This window comes from Scatophagus argus, chromosome 7 (genome assembly GCF_020382885.2).
Source record: "Scatophagus argus isolate fScaArg1 chromosome 7, fScaArg1.pri, whole genome shotgun sequence".
In the NCBI taxonomy this organism is placed as follows: Eukaryota; Metazoa; Chordata; class Actinopteri; family Scatophagidae; genus Scatophagus; species Scatophagus argus.
The window spans coordinates 24,428,942-24,452,653 of NC_058499.1; the positions used below are offsets into that span (position 1 = coordinate 24,428,942).

Consider the following 23,712-nt stretch of genomic DNA (forward strand, 5'->3'; position numbering starts at 1 on the left):
TAGGCCTATGTTTGCCTGGAACTGCCTCAAGCTGCACAGGCCCTCAAGTATTCATAAACTGCATATAGGTCTTACTGTAACTCCTGTTGCCAGCAATACTGAATCATTGCAATGAGGAGAAATAATTATATTTTTAATTAACTGTAATTAATTACATTATCATTTATTGTTATTAAGAGGTATACAAGCAAGTGCACCACTAAATCAGTTGAAGTTTATACTAAAAATATCTGTGCCAATTTTTGCCTTTGGCTAAGGGGTGTCTTCTGAGACAATTTCTTTCTTGCAGAAAAAAAAAACTTAGGTTAGCTATGGAACTATTAGCTATTTAGGCTAGCTCTTATGCCAGTGGATGGCCAGCAGTGTCATAACTATCTATTAATTTCAAATACAAAGGTTACTTTGTCACATGTAATATCACTGTTGATGTATCACCGCACTCACACATTTTTCTGGATAAGGAACACTCATTTTTAAGTTACTTAATCACGTTGCTGACTCAGGTAAGAAAGGATTCTGATGATAATTATTATCATGACGATAATGATGAAATATAAACCAATACACTCAACACACAATGGCACCATCTGACATACACAGAAACAGCCTCAGCCATGGTTTTCTTTGTAAAACTAGCAGTGTCTAGTCCTATTTTGCAACGTTAACATCCAGAAATGCACTAAACACACAAAAGTACCATTGCATGGCATTCTAAATACACAGACATTAATATGGAGCATGGTCAGATGGTATTAAAGAGAGGGAAGATGATCCAAACCAAGGTCATGTAACTACATGAGGGCAACATTGCAGATAATCAGGACAGCTAAAAATACCTTGGGATCCCATAGGCCACATGTGTCAAACTCAAGGCCCGCGGGCCACATCCGGCCCGGCGTATAATTATATCCGGCCCGCGAGCTCATTTCATATAGATCTATTATTATTGTTACCAATGGCCCGCCAATATGAAGCGCTGATAACACACGAACTACAGGTCCCATAATGCAGCGCAACTGCCGCCTTACCTTACTATTGGCTACCTGGGAACATTCCCGCGTCAATCAAGTCGAGCTCTGTTGCCGTATACAACCGAGACTGTTGATTTTGTTGGCCTAGCTTGCTCTTTTATGATTACGTTCAGCACAACAACAACGTCTCTACTTGCGCAATTAGCGCACTGCTCCCTCCTGTCGGAAAGCGGTCACGACACGCTCATCTGTGCCGCCCCGGGCTCGAAAGAGTGATGTATCGGAGTGGGAAAACCGCAGTGCATTGTGGGCTTTTCAGGCAACTGAAAAGTGTGTTTACGCCCGCTGCTTGCATGATACTGCTCTTGTGTTCTGTTGTTTTGTTTCAACAAGTTAAAACATGGTGCCAACGTGCTGTGTCGTTAACTGCCACAGTCGTTCACATGATCGCTTCGGTAAAACAAACGATCGGGTCAGTTTTTTTCTCATTTCCTACGTGCACGCAAACCCAAGGACCTCGGATCTGTGAGCTAACAAGGAGACACCGAATGGCCTGGAGAGCAGCCGTGAGACGACCAAACATCACTTTCAGTACAATCACTCGACACATGTTGGTGTGTTCACGGCATTTTCAGACTGATGTTGGTGGTGTTTTTCTGAAAATAAAATGAATGCCTGGCTTTCTTCCTCTGCTTATTTCTGTTTATTCGTAACATGTCATTGATATCAATGACAGGCACAAAATCTCCTGATCTGCTACCTGCTCATATGGTGACAAACACCAGGCCTGCGCTTTACAAAGAAAGTTAATGGAACTATGCCTGATGGTGATAATAAATATTGTAGTTCACTAGCAATATATAAAACTATATTCCAACTACTTTAATTGAGCCATAATAAGTCCTCTGTGAGATCATGCCATTTACTCAAGCAATAATGTCTTGCAAGTCTTTTCAGCTTATTACAAACATTCTTGTGAGAAAGTTTTTTTTTGTAGCATGTTCGTATTTTTACTTGTTTTGACAGGAGATTTTAAGTTATTTTATTTATTTTGGAATGATATTCCTCTCTGTTTTTATTCTGTATGTTTAAAAATGTGTTCAAAGTGTTAACTTTAGATCGGCCCGCGATCTAAGGTGTGCTTTGAGTTTTGGCCCCCTGTGCAACTGAGTTTGACACCCCTGCCATAGGCAAATGGAAACCATGAGGAGGTTGAAGAGAAGTCAGCCACAGTCAAATGCCTACACAGAGTGAGGCAGGTCCTGGGAAACCAGATAAATGGGAGAATAAGGTCCAACCGATCAACACATATTGTCTGTCAACCATCAGATACCCCGCTGTTATCTGATGACTGACACTGGTAAGTCATTGACTCCAAGGGATTTTCATCCAAGTATTAAAAACCATTGTCATATTTGTAATTATGTTAGTTTGTCCCATCATTTATGAGCCACCAAACATGGGGATGAGTGTATACAAATGCCTGTAATACCTTTAGTGGTTAATGGCATACTTTCGTCAAACCCCTTGAATTAGAGCTGAAAGTCTTCACTCACACTCTTGAGTGTTCCAGTTCAAATTCAGTGTGGTGTTCAGAGGCCATATGCCAAAAACCTATAATTGTTCCAACATATATGAACTTGAGTGTAATAAGATGGCCAATTGTGGAGATATAGATCACTGACATCAAGACAAGGTAGATCCTCATAATGCATGGAGGGTTTCAATCCAAGCACCCCGAGACTGTAAACTAAGTGGAATGAGGGAGGCCGCGGACTAGTGAGCATCCAAACAGGATGTCCAGGATGAAACAACAAAGATCCAGGAGTACATCAGGATGACGGCACCCTGAGATGAACTGCTTAGTGAATACCTCAAGCAGCAGAAACATGGAAGAGGAAGAGGAGGAGCCATCATGGAGGGACAAGCCCTTGCAAGGCACAGAAGGCACAGACAAAAGACATGACTGATATCAAGAAATCCTACTAATGGCAGGAAATGGCTGGATTGAAGGACAGCACGGAAATGCTAATCATGGCAGTGCAAGAACAGGCACTCAGTACAAGATCAATAGAGGTTGGGGTCTGCCACACCAGGTGCAGTTTAGAAGTACTGTACCTAGGTTTTCTACTTTCATAAACACAATAACCCAGTGAGCCAGTAGATGGTAGCAAAGGCCTAACATGAGTATTAAGAAAAAGTGGCATCCTTTCTTATGTTCATTTTGTCATGGTCACAGTGTCTTAATAAAAATTTTAAATGAACTATTTGATTCTCTTACATATTAGAATGAGTTACTCTCTTATTCACAGTGAACTGCTGATTTTACATCACTCTGAGCTGCAAAGTCAATATTTAATGATGCATAATGGCCATTGTTTTACAAGCACAAAGAAACAGCAAAGCCTTAAGATAAATATAACATTGACACAAACAACACCAGTTATTCACTAAATGAGCACATTAAGTGCACAGCTAAAGTGATCTTCATCAGAAATCAGGGGTGTTCATGTCAGATCTTTAGAACTCTTGTAATATAATGTAATTATTAGTCCATGAACAAGTAGACTGAGTAACCTAAGGTTTCACTTGGGCAGTTACATCACTGTCCTGATTGGAGTGGAAAGGTCAAATTGCATAGTAAGCCAGGAGGGAGACTAGTCTGGCATTTTATGTGAAAAACCAACACAAAGCAGCACACAATTGTGAAGTAGAAGGAAAATTATACATGATTTCCAAATTTTTTTACATATAAAAAACTGAAAAGTGTGACGTACGAAAGTATTCAGCTCCCCTGAGTCAATACTTTGTGGAACCGCCTTTCGCTGCAATTACAGCTGCAAGTCTTTAGGGGTATGTCTCTACCAACTTTGCACATCTACAGTCTGATACACAAGCATCACAGCTTTCAGTTAAATACAAGCAGGGAGGGACGTCCAAGAAGTGCACAAACGGATTGATGACACATCGGTCAAATCAGCAGGCCATGCCACTTTGCCACTGGCTGGCGGACTGAGCGCATCATCGAGCTCCAGTGGTTGTCTTCTGAACTCTTCTCCTTCCCCACAGTCAACTGTCCAATCAGATGTTTGGTTGATTTGCCTGTCATGTTTGTCTCATACACAGAAACCAAAATTTTACACTGCTGCAGAGGAAACTCTGGTAAAGAGAACATGAGGACCTCATTGAAGACAGTCACCAGGCAGTAGGCCACTGCAGAGGTTTTTTGGTACTTCAACTTAGACTGATTGCACTGCACACTGATCCTGGCATACAGGGCTTTGAAAGACAAGAAACAAACAACAAACAAATGAGGAACTGTATGTTACATTGTATATGTATCATTGCTGTATGTGTATGATTTTATTCTTATCAAGCTGTTCATAATTTACCTGCATTTGAGCATATTTCAGGGAGGACTGTTCTGACCTTTAGCAGTCCAACCTCAAGCCTCTGAGAAGTTGGAAGAAACTTTAAAGAAAGAAGCACCTCACCTACAAGATCCTGTTCAGAATGTGAGAGGATAAACAATTCAGCACAAAGCTGTTTATATACCTTATGAAAATATGGTGACACTTACTGCAAACCCATAAATTACAACATTCAACAGGAAAAAACTGCATGAGTACAAAAGAACATATGAAATAACAGACATAACATTAAACATTTAACTGCTACAGTAATTTTTAATTTAAAAAAACATCACATCACATATGAACTGAAATGACTGGCAGCAATGATTTTCAAGTCTTTCATCAATAACAATGTAGTATAGACATATTTACACACATGTGTTTATGTATATATAGAAATGTGTGGTGGTTTTTATCCACAGAGATCCTGCCCACTGCCTGTATTTCCTTATTTTCTTAGTATTTTTGCTGTGCTGGTATGTTTCTGGATGTCGGCCTTTATGCAGCACAGCCCCCAGACAATAATGGGGTGAGGTTAGGACTCTTTACAAACAAAGTGACCAAGTTCACTGTCTCTGTCTCTCTGCAGGTCTGTGTGAGCTGGCTGAGCAGAGGCACACAGGGATGAAACCTTCTCTTTGACTGTATTTACACAAAATCTGGAGGGTTATACACAGATGTGGTTGTGTTTATTTGTGCTTTACTGCATAACCGCCATGAAACAATCAGAAAACAATGCTTTATTTCTCTCTTTAGTATAGAAAACTAAAAGACACACGTCATAACAGCTTATTATATAGTTTTTTTCCCCCAGTTTTATAATCACATTAACATATTCCACATTACTCATTATAGTGCATATGGAAGAATAGCATTCTTTAATTCACTAAACTAAAAGATGAGAAAAACATTCCTATTTGATTACAAATGTGTGTTTGTATACATGATATCCAACTGTACCTTCTGGGGTATCTGCAAATCTTCACGTAGCTCCAGAGGGTAGGAGATGTTGAACTGCCCGAGAGGACACCTTACCTCTCCTAACACTGTGTGTCGGGAGAATTTATCAAAGTCCTTCACCTGAGAAGTACACAGACCCATGACAGAGAATTTTTTTTACAGACTCATGTGCCTTATGTAACATCTCAAAAAAACATTCCTTTTTCTCTGCATAGTTCAAATTTCTAAATCAGACAAAATCATCTCCTATGAAGTGATATTTGTGAGTGAGATATGAGCTTATTTATTTACTAAGACCTCCATCCTGAGTTTGATGCGTTGAAGTTCCTCATGCCCTTGCAGAATGCAGCTGAACTGGTCTCCAAATAAAGGGTTACAGCTGCCTTTCACAATGGGGGTCTGCCACTCCTCCATCACTGTCCACAGGACAGGTGCAGTCCCTTTGCCCTAAGAGGGTCACAGTGATAAATACACATAAAAGGTAAAAGCAGTATATTTCCCCAGATAAGATGTATTCTTTGCTTGAAATGGTTATGTGGTCACTAATGAAGACAGAATTACCTTCTCATCTGTATAGCCATCCATTTCCACTGCCTCTGAACCTGCCCACATGAGGCGTAACCTAACAAAGGGCTGAAGACTGTGTTTCTGGCTATGATTCAAAAGGCCCTCCACCTGTAACACAGTCACAACCAGCTGGGACTGCAGCTGGTCATAATAGATGGAGAAACGGAGTGATCCATCCACCTGGTATAAGAGGGTCTGTTAGTAAAGATATCATGCATCAAATTCTGCTGCTGGTATTGCTTGAAAATATACAATCCATTTTTTATATTAAGCAATGAATCTTTGTTAACCTTAATATGAACAGATCAAAGGGAAATTTCCAAACATCTCAGTTACAATGTGCCATAAGAAGAAGGGCTGTTACAGTTTAGTATATTGCAATATAGTAAGCAAAACGGTATATTGGGCTGTGTTCTTTGGTTTTAAACTACCAATATGTGGTTACTTATTCTTCACGGCATTAGGATACACATAAGGATTACATAAGGACACATTTGAAGCCACAGTCCATGCAGTAGTGATCAGGTGGTGGAGACTGAGTTCCCACCCACTCAATCACAAGCAGCTCTCAACTGTCAATTATGACATTTCACTTCTATTTTACCATTAAATAACTAATTAAAAGCAAATTTGTCAGAAAAATGAACACTTTAGCATACGTAAAATGACAGAAACCATCTTTGGGGAAAAAAAAATTATTTGAAGTGTACTTTAAGTTATTAGTTTGGTCCATGTCCCATCTGCTAACATGGAGGAGGAGGAATTAATGAGCTGTTCTGGAGCCAGCAACCAGGGGGTAACCATAATGTTTTGGCTTCACTTTTGGGGAGCTCTCATTTGGTCCATCTTTATATACGGTGAAGGGTTCCATACTCAGTCAGTAAAATACAATTGTAAGAGAGCCATGAGCAATTTGAAGATAGAAGTAGATAACGATGATGAAGAGAATAAAAAAACTGGAGATGATAGGCTGTTGTGACGATGTCTGCTACCTTTTTAATATCAGCCTGCTTCCCGAAGTGTCCCTCTGCATGGCTGGATCCTGAGGAGGGACACGAGGCCTCAGACAGACAACGACTAAGCCTCCGGACCTCTGTGCTGATATCCTCCAGCTGGGGAGCATGAAGACATACCGCACATGCCATTTCTATCAGTGGTGTATTTGTTAACAAACAACAGCATGTCCAGCTTTTATTTGATTTGAGACAAGTCCAAACTCCCTTTACTTAAACAAGTGGACTCATTTAATCTTTATGTACATTGACAGTGTTTGGAACATCTCTACAGACTACAGGGTCTGGACAAGTAGGCAGGAACATTTCATGATATAATATCTTTTGAAAATCCACATAAATTTAAAAACTAGAGACAACTAAAATACTTGAGGAATGTATAATGTTGAAAGGTCATTCCTACTGTATCAAAGACATGCTTTATAAGTGATTTCTAAGCCTTTAGCTTGTGAACCTGGTAAGAAGGGAGCAGTATTCTGTGAAAATAAAATGTTACTGAGCTCATCTGTAGGAAAGCATACCATCAACCCAGATACCTCAGCCAATGAAGACTTGAATTGACAAATCACACCCTGAATAGATCTACATTTTCAAGAGAGTCCCTTGGTTTTGTGTTTTGTTGGAAGCTGTCATACCTCAAACACCTATAGATTTGTTAAGAAATGTGGTGTGCATGCTGCTTTGTGCTACAGTAGGGTGGCCACACAACATATATATGACCTATGATCATAAATCCACACCCCTCAAACATATGTTCTCTTACCTGAGTACTTGGAGCTCCTGAGTAGTTTGCGGCTGTTCTTGATTTTTCTTCTAAGTACAGCAGATCACTGTTCACTACAGTAAAAATCAGAGTTTGCATTTGGTAATTGCGTTCTTGCTCGACACCTGGTATAAATGTGTGCTGTGTTGTTTGGTATCTAATCCTTACTCACCTGTATCTTGCCTGGTGTATGTGGTGTGTGTCTGTGTGCAGCATCTGAAGGCCTGCCATGCCAAGATGCCCAGAGCCAGTAGAAGAAGAGTTACCGAGATGCCCAGTATGAGGTACTTGACTGTGTCTGAGAAAGGGATCCTCAGGTCTCCAACATCCAACAGCACCCCCACAGGGGCTGGATCGTTCATTGGCATCACCATGACTCTCCACCTCCATGAGGCCTCTGTAGCACAGAAAGACAGATCTTATGGGGGGAGTCTACTGTTGAGTATGGAACTTTAAGGCCCTTTGACAGCCATATTGGAGATTCAGCTATAGGTCAGCACCAGTGTCAACAAAAGAGGTGGTTTTCTGCTTGTACAATGCAACCATTGTATTTGTATGTAACTATACTCATGTTTACCAACCAGCTGCAAATACATTACTATTGAAGAGACAACAGAGGTAAAGGTCACACTGCTGTGAGACTATATATTATAAGAAGTTTCTGACTGTAATTATGAAGTGTCACGGTACTCTGCTAATTGACCTGAAATCATTTATTACATAAGTAATTATAAGTAAAGGAGGTAAAATGATGATATAATTTTTCAAGCAAAAATGCCACAGACCTGCAGATTCTGGTTTCTCAAACATGAGGATTGGCTGCTTCTTTAATTGACATTTTTAATCAAACTCTTTTGTTTAGTTGAGGGCTGAGGGCAATGGGAATGTCACTGAACATTTCATTTGCCAGGAGTTAGGAGTATAAAAAAACCCACCTATATATAAGCATTATTTATATAAACATATATTAACAAATATTATATAAACATTATATAACATCTATTTGAGGATACAGTTTTGACAAAAAACAGTAGGGCACACTGGCAAATAGTTTAACTCTTAAGTACTAATGTAGCACTAGTAAATCATTTATGACATGTCACAAAAGGAAAGGTACAGATGTAAATTAATGATGGCTGAATTCCATTTAGCTGCCTCAGTTTCACGCTCTCTCACAGTCACATTGTCATAGCTAACTGGGACACTTGAAGAGAAATGAGATGTCATAAATGCTATTGGTAACACCTGTGCTGCACAAGCTGGAGCACGAGACTGAACTCAGTGGGACTTAAAAAAAATGGATGAACTCATATAAAAATTTTGATCTATTTTCATCTTCACAACCTTAATTTATTTCAGTAGGAGTAAACCAGAAAAGCCAACAGAAAAGAAAACCAGTACAGCTGCAGAGTAGCCAGAGACCTTATCTCCTACCAGAGGTCGTTTAGTCAAATAACACTTGTCTCGTTCACACTTCATGTAAAACAAGATGAGATGAACGTTATGAGAGAAAACCTACAAGGATGAAAGAATTTATATTTAAACAAAGACAAAAACCATTCAGCTATTGAAGAACGCTTCACAAATGAGCTCTAAAATGGCAAAGACAAAGTGTGCAGGCCTGATGCAGCTGCTTTCTACTAAATGAAGAACCAATAAATGAAGAACACAAATATTTACCTGCAAGAAGTACTGAAAACTCAGCTCATATTTTTCTTCAGGAATGCCAGTGCTTCCAGTGCTATAAGTCCACACTGAGCTCTTAACATTTCCCCAAAACAAAAGAACCGGAGCTGAAGTTCAGAACAGCACCTTATCATAGAGGTGTTCCTCCTGTTTTTGGCAGCATAGACACTCTCTCTCTCTCTCTCTCTCTCTCTCTCTCTCTCTCTCTCTCTGTCTCTCTCCACACACACACACACACACACACACACCCAGCACATGACTTCTTGAAAACCATTCTGAGCAAACTGGTTTGATTACATTTAAATGACACTTCAGGGAGCATAACATGACCTGATCTTCAGCTCTTTTCCAATTAAATGACTCTTCTGCAAGCCAGCTTCGGTCGAGGTTAGAGAACTCCTCCAAACAAAGCAGGGGATTAGAACACATTAATGCATTGCACTTGAGCATCTACTGGTGATAAATCATGTCCCTGCCACCAAGTCACATAAATGCTGCTGTCTTGCACTCAGTTCTGCCTAAACCAGAATTTTTTCTAGTACAGTGCATCTGGAAAGTATTCACACCGCTTTACTTTTTCCACATTTTGTTATCCTACAGTCTCATTCTAAAATGGATTCAATTAAATTTCTGCCACGAAATTCTACACAAAATACCTCATAATGACAAAGTGAAACAAGTTTGTTTGAATTTTTTTGCAAATGTATTAAAAATGAAAAACAAAAAATGTAACAGGTACAAAAGTATTCACACTCTTTGCCATGACACTCAAAATTGAGCTCAGGTGCGTCCTGTTTCCATTGATCATCCTTCAGAGGTTTCTACAGCTTGAGTTGAGTCCACCTGTGGTAAATTCAGTTGACTTCAGTTGATTTGGAAAGGCACACACCTGTCTATATAAGCCCTCACAGATGACAGTGCATGTCAGAGCACAAACCAAGCCATGAAGTCAAAGAAGTTGTCTGTAGACCTCTGAGACAGCATTGTGTCGAGGCACAGATCTGGGGAAGGGTACAGAAAGATTTCTGCCCCATTAAAGGTCCCAAAGAGCACAGTGGCCTCCATAATCTGTAAGTGGAAGAAGTTAGGAACCACCAGGACTCTTCCTAGAGCTGGCCGCCCAACTAAACTGAGTGATCGGGGCCTTAGTCAGGGAGGTGACCAAGAACCCAATGGTCACTGTGACAGAGCTCCAGTGTTGCTCTGTGGAGAGGGGAGAACCTTCAAGAAGGATAGCTAATCAGGCCTGTATGGTAGAGTGGCCAGACAGAAGCCAATCCTCAGTAAAATGCACATGAAAGCATGTCTGGAGTTTGTCAAAAGTCACCTGAAGGACTCTCAGACCACGAGAAACAAACTTCTCTGGTCTGATGAAACTGATGAGACTGAATTCTTTGGCATGAATGACAGGTGTCATGTCTTGAGGAAACCAGGCGCTGCTCATCACCTGGCCAATACCATTCCTACTTTGAAGCATGGTGGTGGTAGCATCATGCTGTGGGGATGTTTTGTGGCAGCAGGAACTGGGAGACTAGTAAGGTCGAGGGAAAGAAGACTGTAGCAATGTACAGAAGCGTCCTTGCTGACATCCTGCTCCAGAGAGCACTTGGCCTCAGACTGGGGTGAAGGTTTATCTTCCAACAGGACAACGAGCCTAAGCATACAGCCAACATCACAAAGGAGTGGCTTCAGGACAACTCTGTGAATGTCCTTGAGTGGCCCAGCCAGAGCCCAGACTTGAACCCTATTGAGCATCTCTGGAGAGATCTGAACATGGCTTTGCACCAACGCTCCCCATCCAACCTGATGGAGCTTGAGAGGTTCTGCATTGAAGAGTGGGAGAAACTGCCCAAAAAGAAGTGTGCTAAGCTTATAGGATCACACTCAAAAAGACTTGAGGCTGTAATTGCTGCCAAAGGGGCTTCAACAAAGTGTTGATCACAGGGTGTGAAGACTCATGTATCTGTTATATATGTTTATTTTTTATTTTTAATAAATTTGAAAAAAATTCAAGCAACCTTGTTTCACTTTGTCATTATGGGGTATTTTGAGTAGAGGGAAAAATACGATGAATTTAATCCATTTTGGAATGAGACATACAAGATGTGGAAAAAGCAAAGCGGTGTGAATACTTTCCAGGTGTGCTGTATATACCACTATACTTTCTATTGCACGTCATAATCATATTCACTGTGTTCAGTTCATAAGCTGCTGAATGTAGTAGCTTCAGCTCTGCTCTGTTCAGTGGCAGCTTTGCTTTATCATGTAACTGTACTCAAACCAGCTGCATTTACAGGTGCTATAAACTGACAATGATAAGAAACAGTCCCTCTTGCACTTGTAAGTGTTAACCTTTCATTGTCAACAGTATCTTACATACTCATCATCTGCTGAAAGACAGACACACAATGGAAAAGAGTGCCTGAAATAGGTCTTCAATAGTAAAGACAAAATGTCAAGTTGTCCTACAGGAAGACAAACTTATGAAATGCTTGCAATTCTAACAATGAGGAAGAAAAACATTTTGACATTTAAACTTCCTTGTAAGACAAAAATAAGCTACAGAGCTGAAAACATGTAAGATCTCATTATAGACTTCAATGAGTGGAACACGCAATAATGAACACTCAAGATTTTATTATTGTTTTACAATATAAAAACAATCAAATGCTCTATAAAGTAACAAGTCTTAAAAGAGGTAACATCTTTATATTAATTTGTTTACGCAGAAGCATAAGCTAATGTACACATGGTAAATTAGTGTATTTCAATGCAGCAGATTCAACTGTTTTCTAATTTCTAATGTGAGCTGCAGGAAATATACAGTTCAAAACTGCATCTGGACTGCAGATAATTCACTTCGCTTCTATGCATCCTTGCACACTGTCATGGCTGCTTTGGCTGGTATGCACAAAGCAATATTTAAAGGGTTTAGTAGCCACATATTCATCTCATTCATCAGATTATAATTATTTAAAATAACTTTCAGTGTTTGTGTTCTGTCTCAATTTTTGGGAAAGAACACACGACCTGATCAATAAAAGGATCAGAAATGCTATTCAAGGACAGAATGAACTGGGCAATTCTCCTACTTTTAGCAGGCAAAGTTGCACACTGAAGCTTTTTGTTCGGTGAATTGCTGACTATGAAATCAGGGCATTGGAGAACACACAGGCAAAACTTAACTTAAAGTGCTGCATATGTTAAAACACAGAAGAATCCTGAACAAATTTTTTTGTTTTATTAAGCAGAGCAACTGTGTGGCCATGACACAATTCTGCTCAAACTCATACAGATTCAGACTCATACAGACAAGACTTTCTCAGCCAAGTTTGTATGCCTGACAGTAAGTTTTAGTTGTTATTAGATCAAATACATAAAACATTTATTTATGTTTGAACCCAGCTTAGAGACAAACTACTGCACACCCTGCCCATTTACAATGCCTATAAAACTTTCAAGTAATCTGCTTATTAGAAATTCAACACTCTCATTCTGAAATAGGATATAGCACTGCGAACTGTTTGCATAGCTGAAGTTGATGGGAAGCCGAATAAACAGCCAATAGGTTCAGTCAGTGCCGCTTCTTACCACCCTAATCATTACTGTGTTGATCAAGGTCACCAAGGCAACACCTCTCCGGTGAAGTTCAGAAATGATCCATGATCCTTTTCCGTCAGTCCACCTATCACAGACAAGATGGAAGAAACACTCTCCTCTGGACTCAGTGGAGCCTGGAAAGATACAAATAATCTCACAAAAAATGTATTCAGGCATGCTGCCTTGAAACTGGAATACAATGATCTAGATACACATATATAAAATCATGCAAGCATGAAAGGAAATTCAGATTTTCCCAGTGCTAATGACAGTTCTGAAACTGTTACAAGGCAGGACTGTACCTCAGATCCCCCCATGTCGGTGCGGACCCAGCCAGGGTGTATGGCCATACAGAGAATCCCATCAGGCTCCAGGTCTACAGCCATACAGCGACTCACCATGTTTAGAGCACTCTGAGGAGGTAAGCAGAGACAAGATGCAACACAATACAAAACAAAAGCCACTACTCATAACTACAGCAGGTGATCCATTGAGAGACACTGAATGCTGCAGCTGACAGTTTCAAATTTTTCCTAAAATGAATTGTTGCTAAATCTTTAATCAGAAGAACACCCATGACTTTCTTTTATCGTGCATTTGTACATGCTTCATTCATTTTGGAATCTTGTTTCTGCTGAGGTCACCAATAGGCAAACTGTGGTGCAGGTCTGGATCCAGAAGCCACCTTATTGAGACCTGGACCTGATACCAGTAATTGTTGTTGAGAATTACTACATTTTGATGAAGCCTTTCCTTTTTAACCAGCACAGCATTTCTAGCTGTTATGGGGCTAAGAACACAGGAAGCTCACAGAACAATTGCATGCATTGTAGCTCATCTCACATGACACTAGTCAGCCAAACAAATCTGCATCCTGTTAAGGTCTGTAACTTGAGTCACTGACCAAGATACACAAATACACACACACACACACACACACAATGGTTAGAGATAAGTGAGTCAGAGTTAAGTAGTGAGACATTTTGTGCTCTAGCGTTTTTAGGCTATTTCTTATCCATCTGAGAGAATGCAATCCATCTAGTTTACTAGTTTCCACTTTACCCATCCTCTTGAATGACAATCACACATGCTCTGTTGAGAATAAGAGTTCTCTGCTATTTTGTTCCTCCAGCGAATGCACTGAGTGTGGTGCAGCCTCTGCTGACGTAATGCCAGATGATAAAAGCTTGCAAGTGCACCTGGTCGGTGTGATGTCATTCGGCATTGCGTTGTTTTGAAGGCTGGTTCGAATGCATGGACAGTTCAAAACTACTTTATCTCACATGTCCTGAGACCTATGTGATTATTAAGCACTTTATTTGAAGGTGCACATTTTTCAAAGGCTTTGTTTTTCAGAATTTTATTCTTATTTATTATTGAAGAATTAATTGTTTAGAATCTCTCCAGTTCAATGTGAAAACTGCCAATAAAGACACATAATACAGTCAGTTATTGACTACTTACAGATGTTAATACAGCCACAAGGCTACTATAATATATATGGCACTGAATCATTATGATATTCTAGAATCCTCTCTGAATGGATCTCTTTGTGACATTCCTGTTAGTGTTGGTATTTTAACTTTTTTATTGAGATTTTAATCAATGCTAGTGGAGATCTACTTTCTACTGAGTGCACTCCTTCAGTTAAGACTTAATTTACCAAGTCATAAATAGAATAATACCCAAGCACTAAAATCAGCCTGAGCTCTCTTTATGTAGCCACACCAAAGCAGCGTGAGCCTACCTCCTTTAGAACAGTCTTGTACTCTTTATAAACTGGTATTAAGCAAATGTATTCATCTCATAGTAATAGTACCTTGGATGTCCTGTAGGGGTACCATTTGAAGTTGTTGGCCCGTTCCCCCCAGTTAAGCTCCACAGAGCCCAGCAGAGAGGTCATATTAATGACTGCAGCCCTCTGGATGCTCATGCTCCCTGCACCACTTGCTCCACCTCTCGATGCAGCTCGCTTCAGCAGAGGCAGGAAGGTCTGGGAGGGACACACACACACAAAAATATATATTACAGATGAGGCTTAAATGAAGCTTTTCATGAGAGGTGGAAGGGGGAAGCAGGAACTGAAACTGCACCAAAGCTTCATGATTAGGTTGACAACTGATTAGATCGTTTATTTAAACGATAAAAACATCTGTATACAATATGTACAATAAGGAGAACAGAAAGCCCTAATATAGAGATATAAATTTTAGGGATTATTTTAACATTAAATTTTGTATTCTAGACAAAAACTGGAGCATTTTTCCCTGTCAATGCGAGCACATTTCACACTGTATTATTTGTGGAGAGGGATAAGAGTGCCCTCTGGTGGCGATATCTCCAACTTGCACTCTATAAGGTAAAAACGCATATAACCAATTCAGTATCTGACTAAATGTGAAATATGGTCACAACCACCCCCTCTGTTCCTGAGTTGTAGTACTGAATAATGGGCAGTAAACATGATATCACACTGAAGCTGAACTTTGACAATTTGGATATAAAATGTTATATTATGTCAAACTAGTATATGAATTCTTGAGTTACGGCTAAAAGCATGTTTCCTTAACCTTTGACCACCAAATCTCCAAATTCTAATCACTTCATCCTTGAGTTCAAGTAGTTCTTTGTGCCAAATTTGAAGAAATTTATTCACAGTGTTTCTGAGATCTACACTATATAAACAAAAGTATTTGGACAGACCTCCTTATTACTGAACTCAGGTGTGGTCTTGGCTGTTTGTCAGAGGTTGAGATGGGCCCATTTCTTCCAGGGACGGCAAATCTTAATGCTCCAGCATACCAAGGCATTTTGGAGAATGCTACGCTTCCAACACCACAGCAAAAACCTTTGGAAGGCCCCCTCCAGCTCAGCATGATTGCACCCCAGAACACAAAGCAAGGTCCATAAAGACATGGCCGGATGAGTCCGGTGCAGAAAAAAAACAACTGGTTTGCATAGAGCCCTGACCTCAACCCCATCAAACACCCCAGGGACAAAGAACGTTAGCCAGTCCCACCTGTCCAACACCAGTGCCTGACTCCACAAATGTTCCAAAGCCTTACCAGAAGAGCAGAGGCTGCCACAGTTGCGGGGGGGGGGGGGGGGCAACTCCACACCAATGTCCATGCATTGAGAATATGCTGCCACAAAAGTCTTTGTTGGTGTAATTGTCAAGTGTCCCAATACTTTTGTCTATATAGTATAGGTCAGATGTAGAACGGGTCTGACCACGGCAAAACAGATCATTATGAACTAGTTAAAAGCCCAAGGTCACATCTTCAAATTGTTTCCAACCACAATCCAGAAACCAGAAGTAATTACTGTAAGAGATGAAAAAATCCTCTGATGTAAGAAACTAAAAAAAGTGGATCAAACATTTCCAACAGTTACCAAAATAATTTCCAGTTCATTTTCTGTCAATGGATTAATCCAGTGGATTACAAAGTGGGGTACTTGAGAGGCTTCCACAGAAAAAAGTGAGTATAGCATGTTTCAAAGTGTCAGCTTTGGTACAGCTTTCTGCTTTATGTGATTCAAGACTGATTTGCCCCCACCTACACAAACACGCTGCGGCACGGCCTTGTACTCACAGAGACCGTCCTTCAGTTGGAGCAAACTGTGAGTCAGCAAGCATCTGCCCTGCTGACATGTTCTTGATCAGCGCCTGAACTTTTACCATCACAGGGTTCTGCTCTGTAGTCCGCTCTGTACTCTGTACTCCAACTGAAACCAACTTTTAATTAATATTTATGAAATGCAGCCAGCCCTGAGGTAAGGGGGTTCTGTTACTTCTATCCATCAAGGTCTTCCTTTTGTTTTAGTTTACAGCATTCAGGAAATGAACCACTCATGAGTCCTGCTCCTGGTGAATGAGGAAAACAGAAGGCTTTTTCTTTTCTGTTTCACTATTTAGTAAATCGAGAGCTTGTGGACCTTCCAAACACTAAACAGCCGACTCTCAACACTCAGGTCAACAGAAAACACAAAATCCGATCAACGCTACCTTGGTGATCATTAGAGGAGCCACAGCATTAGTGTGGAAGTTTTCTATCATCTTCTCGGCAGTAACAGTATGAAAGTCGGCCACCACATTGATGCCTGCATTGTTGATTAGGCAGTTCAGACCCTCTTCTTGCACCAACTGGTCCACCTCTTCTGCACACTTCTCTATACTCTCCTGGTTCACTACATCTGGTAGGCAAAGACACATCAACACTGTCAATCAGCACAAACAAACAAGAAAAATGGGAGAAAATACAAGCTGAACATTATCATAAGAAAAATAAATCAATAAATACATGAAGCAATGTTTTCAGTTCAGCCTCAAATATGTCCAGGCCAACATGTCTTTCAGTAGTTGTGCTGTTAAGATGTTGGTGTCCTTGTCAATATGAGGTATTTTCTATGTTAATTACAACCATAAAAACATAAATTTTCACTTATTCAGATCTGAAATATGTATGCCCTTGTGTTGTAAAGTGGGATTTGGGGTATATGTTTGTTTTTCACCCATACAAAAAAGTATGTTTTTTCCAAAATGTTTCTCTTTGTAGTAACAGAGGGATGTCTGCTACCAGGTAGGCGGAAGAAAATGGACGGATTTATTTGTTTAAATACCAACCACTGTTCTTCTCTGTCTTACCCAAAGGGATAATATGGATGCTAGGATGTTTGTCTGCCAGTTCCTGAAGTTTCTGTGGGTCAAAAGCACATCGTGTGTTATTGTTCACTCACAAATATCAACTCAGTGATGGCACAATGGCGCCCTCTGCGTCGTCTCTTTATCAAACGCACCTTCGCCATGAATGTCTCACCTAGCTCGACCCAGAGTCGTGTAGAACTGGGTTATATGCACTTTATCGACATTTAAAGCAGTACTGGTTGTATAGTTACAAGAAAGTTAGCCTTAAAACCAACATCCAGGTAGGTACTTATGTTTTACCTGCGCTGTCCCGGGCTGTCTGGTCGTGGCTATAATCTTGCCCGGTGAAAAACCTCCACTCGCCAGGCTGTCAACTATCTGCAGCCCGAGCCCTCGACTGGCTCCCGTTACCAGCACAGAGCCGCAGTTTTTGAAATTCATGGCCCCACTCATTGCTAATATTACACGTAAGAAATGCTTTTAGCCAGCGGGCCTGGTGGGTGATTTAAAATAATCTCTCGTGATACGGCTTTGCTACATATGCAGTTATCGCGCGACTCCTCCGGTAGGTGGGAGGATTGTTCCATTTGACCAGAGCAAAGCCTTTACACGAGGGAGGTTTAACAGAGGTTAGCGAAAGATGAGAAAATAAAGAATAAAATGAAAAAAGTCGAAAACTACATTTTCATACTGCAAGAACTAAAGTTAGTTTTTTTTTTTGTCTTGCACATTTAGGTTAATGTTTCCCACAATTCATTGCCCACAAAAAACGCGCACAGTTGTGTTTACAGTGGATTCGTCTCGTTGATATGAACAGTTTACAGGACCCATGCAGAACGGATAAATAATCAGTTCCAGCTTTTCTTAAAGGGTGAAAAAAAATCTTATTAGAGTATGATTAGATTAAAATCAAACAGATGATTCACAAATGGAAATAGATGCAGGGAGAGCAGAAAACAATCCTCTCATGGTTTAAGATATGGTATATTATGACATAAAAACACAAAAATCTAAGTTTCATTAGCTTTTCTTAATAAGGCAGGAAATATAACATCATATCAAATTACAACATAAATCTATTAAATGTTTTATATAGATACCATGTAACATTATGGTGATGGCATAGCTTCCACTGCATTAGAGCATACCTTCAGTTGCTGTTAACATCACTTTAGAAATGCAAAATTTTGCCTTTAATAAGGCAGTGCTCATTAAAATAGTAAAACCAATAAATAATGTTTACTTCCACTTTTAATCTTCTTTAGATTACTTGACAAAATGGAAGCGGCACTTTCTCCAAAGGCAGGTGTTGACAGAAGATTATTTTCCTGACTCATTCGACATTCATGATTAGACAGACTGGATTTCATAAATGCTAATTTTGTAAAGGAGAGAGAGGAGCCACTGTTTGCCTGTGCATTCAGTTAGTTGTCCAACATTGAAGCTAGGTGCAGAGATAAGGGTGACAGCACAGCTGATGGAGCTTATGCAGTCGCAGCAGATGGTTTCTCTGGCAGCCTCCTTTGTCCAGATTTTTCTTAAAGCTTCTGGTGCTGGGGAACAACAGATATCTCTTGTCTGCTTCAGGTCAGTTAATTTGGAATTTGGCTTCTATGCCTTCATTTACAAACATGTTACTTGGCACAAAGGACAGTGCAAATTATGGATTGGTAGTGGTACAATGTGTAGTGCAGAGCTGTGCCCCTGAGGCTGCAGGCTGTTAACGGCCTCTGTAAACACACACAATAGTGAGCTATTGTCTCTACAGAAAATTCAGCTTTCAGTTAATAGCTTAGATTGCCGTTTGTCTGTCCAAAAAACAGTTTTTAGAGACAGTAGACAAACAAATTGTGATGCTTCTATTTTGCCACTTCAAATATTTAAAAATGAAAAACGGACGACCATCCCCAAATTTCTTAGCTGAAGATATTTACTGAGCTGTGTTACAGTACTATTTAAACTCTACTGTTCACAATGGGACGTGACAGGAAAGAAGTGGAGTGACATTTATAGCAAAGGCACTGAATTCCTCAAATGAAATGACTGTACTCTTCTCTTATATGTAGTCAACATACCAAGCACTGAGCCCTGATTACATCATGATCTCTGTGGTTATATAATATTCAGCCTAAATGAAAGACAGGTTGAGTCACTCCGGGATGATTTTCTGTAACTGAAAATCGCATTATTGATTATTTCATAGTACTTCCTTTCCCTGTATCCCTTAAGGATCCTCTTTCATATATTCTTCCTGAAACATCCTATACTTGTTTGGAGGTAAAGAATAAACATTAACAGGCCACTGGGACTCTGTCAAGGACCCTGTGAAAGGATAAGGCATGGTAAAGATCACTGACAATCATTCAAACCAAGGATAAGGGTATTCATTTCTCCAACTAATGAACTGTTTTAGATTACCAATACAGTGACCTCTTACATACAGGCAGGCTAATATGACTCTGGGTCACTGTCACTTTATGTGGAAGATTTTGTCAGTCAACATTAAGTATATGCCTTATTTGTTTTAATCAACCTTAGCTTAAGAAATGAAAGTTAACACGTGTGTGTGTGTGTGTGTGTGTGTGTGTGTGTACAAATACACCCTCACCCCCTCTTCCACTGCCACCATCGTTGCTTTTACTCGTCACATGTCTTCTAGCCCTTCTTTCAGCCCTTGGTATTTTTTGAGCTTCGTGTGTACCTTCTTCTTGATGTTGCTGTTGTTGTCCAGCTGGTTCACCATCACCATTTTGTCAGCCTGGATCTGGAAGTCCCACAGTATCTTCGCTTGTTTGTTCTCAACCACCTCAGGAGGTGTCTTCCATTCTGACTTCCAGCCCATACTCGATGCAGATGTTCCTGTATACTATCCGGTCAACAGAGAACTGGACTCACCGTAATGAAGTGAGTGAAGAAGAAATGTTTCTCCTGATGACATGCAGACTTTATTTGGCCAATATGCACTTTATCATAACTTGAATCCTCCAGACCAAATCCCGGGTGATTTTTTTCCTCAAAATTCTGCTCTTTAATCAAAAGACACTGGGATGAATTTCTGTAGATTATGAATCTTTTTCCCAGTAGCAGTACAAGTTTGCTTTTTGTTTACATACGATATATGTTTGTGTACGTTTGCGCATCCTTGTGCACGTTTGCACAAATACTGTGTTTTGTGTGCAAGTGCTATGGTGTGTGGCATAGCCAAGAACCTAGGTTGGAACATCCATTTTCAATCACTCACTTAATTCACAAGCTATATTTAAAGAGATCATAAATAAAATACCAGGGTTCCTTTCATCAATGAATAAATCATGGCCGTTATCCTCTTATACTCATACTCACTCTTTCCCCCCTTCAAATAGCGTAGTTGGCTGCCTCCAGTCTTTATTACATTGGTTTATCACAATTTGCTGCATATGACTAAGTGTGCTTACATGCACAATAGTATCCTTTGGTTATTCTGTCTACTCAGCTATTCACATATTGAGTTTGCTCGTGTAAATACTGTTTACAATAACATGGATAATTGCATGCCCCATCATGTAAAACCTTGAACATAATTCAATATTGTAATACTGTTTAATGTCCTGAGGAAAATTCAGTCTGCCAGAACAGGACAGAAAATAAGACAAATCAGTAAAAACAAAGAAGAAAAAAAAAACCCCATCTCAGCAGAGAAAAAACTCTTGAGCTCCTAAAGGGGATTGCCCTTAATTTCAAGAATTCATGTCTGTGACCCAAATGCAGAGTCTGTAACTGAGAATACAAAGACTTATTTCTGAAATTTATAATTCAGAATCAATCATGAAACACTTCTACTATTTATTGTGTACTCAACAGAAAGCTGTATACTCTTACTGTTCAAATACAATTTTTTTTCAGACCTTTCAAATCCACCTCATGGTCATCATCACCAGATAAATAAGCTCCATATGCTGATGAAGAGCTGGAGAAGATTGGAGGAAAAATGGGAAATGGCTCTTGAATCAAGAGGGTCAAACTACATTTCCAAGTTCAAGAATGAAACTTTCTGCTCAATAATACGATAACACAAATTCTAAAAAAAAGATGTGTGTGTGATTGAGTTTGAGAACACATTTTAGGGCATCCTTTACCTCAAATATACACTGTCCGCTGTTCTACCTTCTTCTGACATGTTCAGCGGTTAGCATCAAGTTTGTAGTAATACATGATCCCAAGACTTAACTGCTATGACTACAAGAATGAAGAATTTTGTCATAACTAGTGCATAAATCCTTGAGGCTAGCAACATGTTTTGTTAGGTCACTGTGACCTTTGATCTTTGACCACCATAGTCTAATCAGTCCATCCTTGAGTCTTGGGTTGTTTGTGCCAAATCTGAAGAAGTTCCCTCAAGGCATTTCTTAAATATGTTAACAAAAAATGTGATAGCTGCATGGGCAACCCTTATAGATATTGCCTTCAGCCATGGCCGTCACCAAAGTGCAGCCATAAAAACATGACCAGTATATCTTCAGAATAAAAATATTTTGTAAAATAAGTGTATTTTGTGCTCAGAAGTAAGCACTATTTATTTTGTGAAATAAGTCTGTGTTTGTTATTAAAGTAGGCCTATATAGTTTTAGTTTGTAATTTTCCCTTTTAAGCAGAAAAGAACAAAATTCATCCTGCATCTGTTTATGAGCAGTGTGATTTTTAAATGTAAAATCTACTCCCAGATGACAGCAGAAGGCAGTGCTTAGCTAGGCTGTGTTCAGGGATTGTGGAGGCTTCTTGCCTTCTGCAGAGCCTATAGTTCAGTATCACACAGATTACCGCTCACAGCTGTTGGTCTTCCTAGAGAACTGGAGCAAGTGATAATAAGTCAAAAGTGATGTGCAGCAACGAGAGAAGTAACTGTACCTTTTCATGCTCACGTGGAAGCTATAGAACATGTGGAGATGGTTTCTCATTTTCCTAATGACTGACATTGTGTTGTTGGAGAAAGACTCTTCAGTTGTCCAATCTTTCAATGACTGCATCTTCAGCAAAATGTTTGATTACATGTGCTTCCTTTCCAAAGTCTATCAGCAGCTCCCTTTTTAAATGAAGTGGAGTTGTAAGAAATTATTCCCACACCAACGCACCCACTCCCTGAAGCATTTTTTCAAAGCTGAGTCATCTCTTTAGTTCACCACCAAACAGTAATTAAAGAACTCACTTTGTGAAAAAGGGTAAGCAACACATATACGTTTGAGTGATAGAAATGTGCTGCCCGTGGTTTATTATTAGTTATCACGGATTGCAGGGAGACATGTAAGCTAGAAGACTTTCACAAGGCTTTCACAAGGTGTGCAGAGACAGGCTGAGGAAAAGGATGCATGTGACAGCAAGACTGATGATAAAAAAAAAAAAATCTTTGCAAATTTATAAATGTTGCAAACTCCTCAAAAGAGCAATTCCCAAATGTACAATATTAATTATGCATCAAAGTGAGATTTTAGCATTATATTGTTATTCTGTTTTTGTCACATTGCAATAAAACACACCCTTGCACAACTAAATACAGCTGGTGTTTTATTACTACAACCTTACTTGCTCATAGCTCAAGCTGGCTCAAGCTAATTAATGTTAACATTGCGAAACTGACATTTTTTGCAGCTCACTGACTTTCTGACTGCTGCGCTCCAGTTACACTACATTTTAATAATTAACATTTTCATTTGTCGCTCGTGTCCACTGTTTTGTAGTTTTATTTTAAAAAGATATTAGTACACAGGATGAAAAAAAATGTTATTGCAGTTGGTGATATGAATGTTTTCCTTGTGCAGTTGCATGGCATATAAAGATTTAAATGCTTCTGATTAATTGATGTGGGTTTGCACCAGCTCCACACTGAGATGGGAACTTGTGTGCTTGTTGTATTATTCAGATGGCTTTAAAAGCATGTCAACTCAATTACAGGGGTTTTACAAGAAATATCATGTCCTGTCCTACTATATGAGGAGTAACATTTCAGCTCAGAAGTTGGGGAAACCTTGAACCCTGGATTGAACTGAAAGGCTTCCTGGTGCACTTTTGTTATTTCAGCCAAATTGTTTGGTTATCAGTTTTGATCATTGCTGAGGTTAAG

The 23,712-nt window shown here is 39.7% G+C and overlaps 2 protein-coding genes across 6 annotated transcripts; both read right to left on the minus strand.

Moving 5' to 3' along the window:
- Positions 1 to 3,305: 3,305 nt before the first annotated feature.
- Positions 3,306 to 9,538, minus strand: syt19 (synaptotagmin XIX). 4 transcript variants are annotated; one of them, XM_046395167.1, is made up of 9 exons: positions 9,368 to 9,538; positions 7,860 to 8,084; positions 7,688 to 7,761; positions 6,904 to 7,023; positions 5,906 to 6,106; positions 5,636 to 5,791; positions 5,345 to 5,464; positions 4,364 to 4,475; positions 3,306 to 4,250 (listed from the first exon to the last, which is right to left on the minus strand). In XM_046395167.1, exons 2-9 carry the CDS (start codon positions 8,059 to 8,061, stop codon positions 3,943 to 3,945), a joined length of 1,293 nt encoding a protein of 430 aa, XP_046251123.1. In that variant the 5' UTR covers positions 8,062 to 8,084; positions 9,368 to 9,538; the 3' UTR covers positions 3,306 to 3,942. The 4 variants fall into 4 exon arrangements, with proteins under 4 accessions (XP_046251123.1, XP_046251125.1, XP_046251124.1 ...); XM_046395169.1 differs by having other exon boundaries at positions 5,906 to 6,091; positions 9,368 to 9,537; XM_046395168.1 differs by having other exon boundaries at positions 5,642 to 5,791; positions 9,368 to 9,537.
- A 2,826-nt stretch (positions 9,539 to 12,364) lies between these two features.
- si:dkey-12e7.4 (uncharacterized protein LOC558132 homolog) lies at positions 12,365 to 18,250 on the minus strand. 2 transcript variants are annotated; one of them, XM_046395200.1, is made up of 6 exons: positions 17,919 to 18,250; positions 17,619 to 17,670; positions 16,980 to 17,167; positions 14,793 to 14,966; positions 13,276 to 13,386; positions 12,365 to 13,107 (listed from the first exon to the last, which is right to left on the minus strand). In XM_046395200.1, exons 1-6 carry the CDS (start codon positions 18,069 to 18,071, stop codon positions 12,994 to 12,996), a joined length of 792 nt encoding a protein of 263 aa, XP_046251156.1. In that variant the 5' UTR covers positions 18,072 to 18,250; the 3' UTR covers positions 12,365 to 12,993. The 2 variants fall into 2 exon arrangements, with proteins under 2 accessions (XP_046251156.1, XP_046251157.1); XM_046395201.1 differs by lacking the exon at positions 17,919 to 18,250 and adding an exon at positions 17,771 to 17,868.
- Positions 18,251 to 23,712: the final 5,462 nt, after the last annotated feature.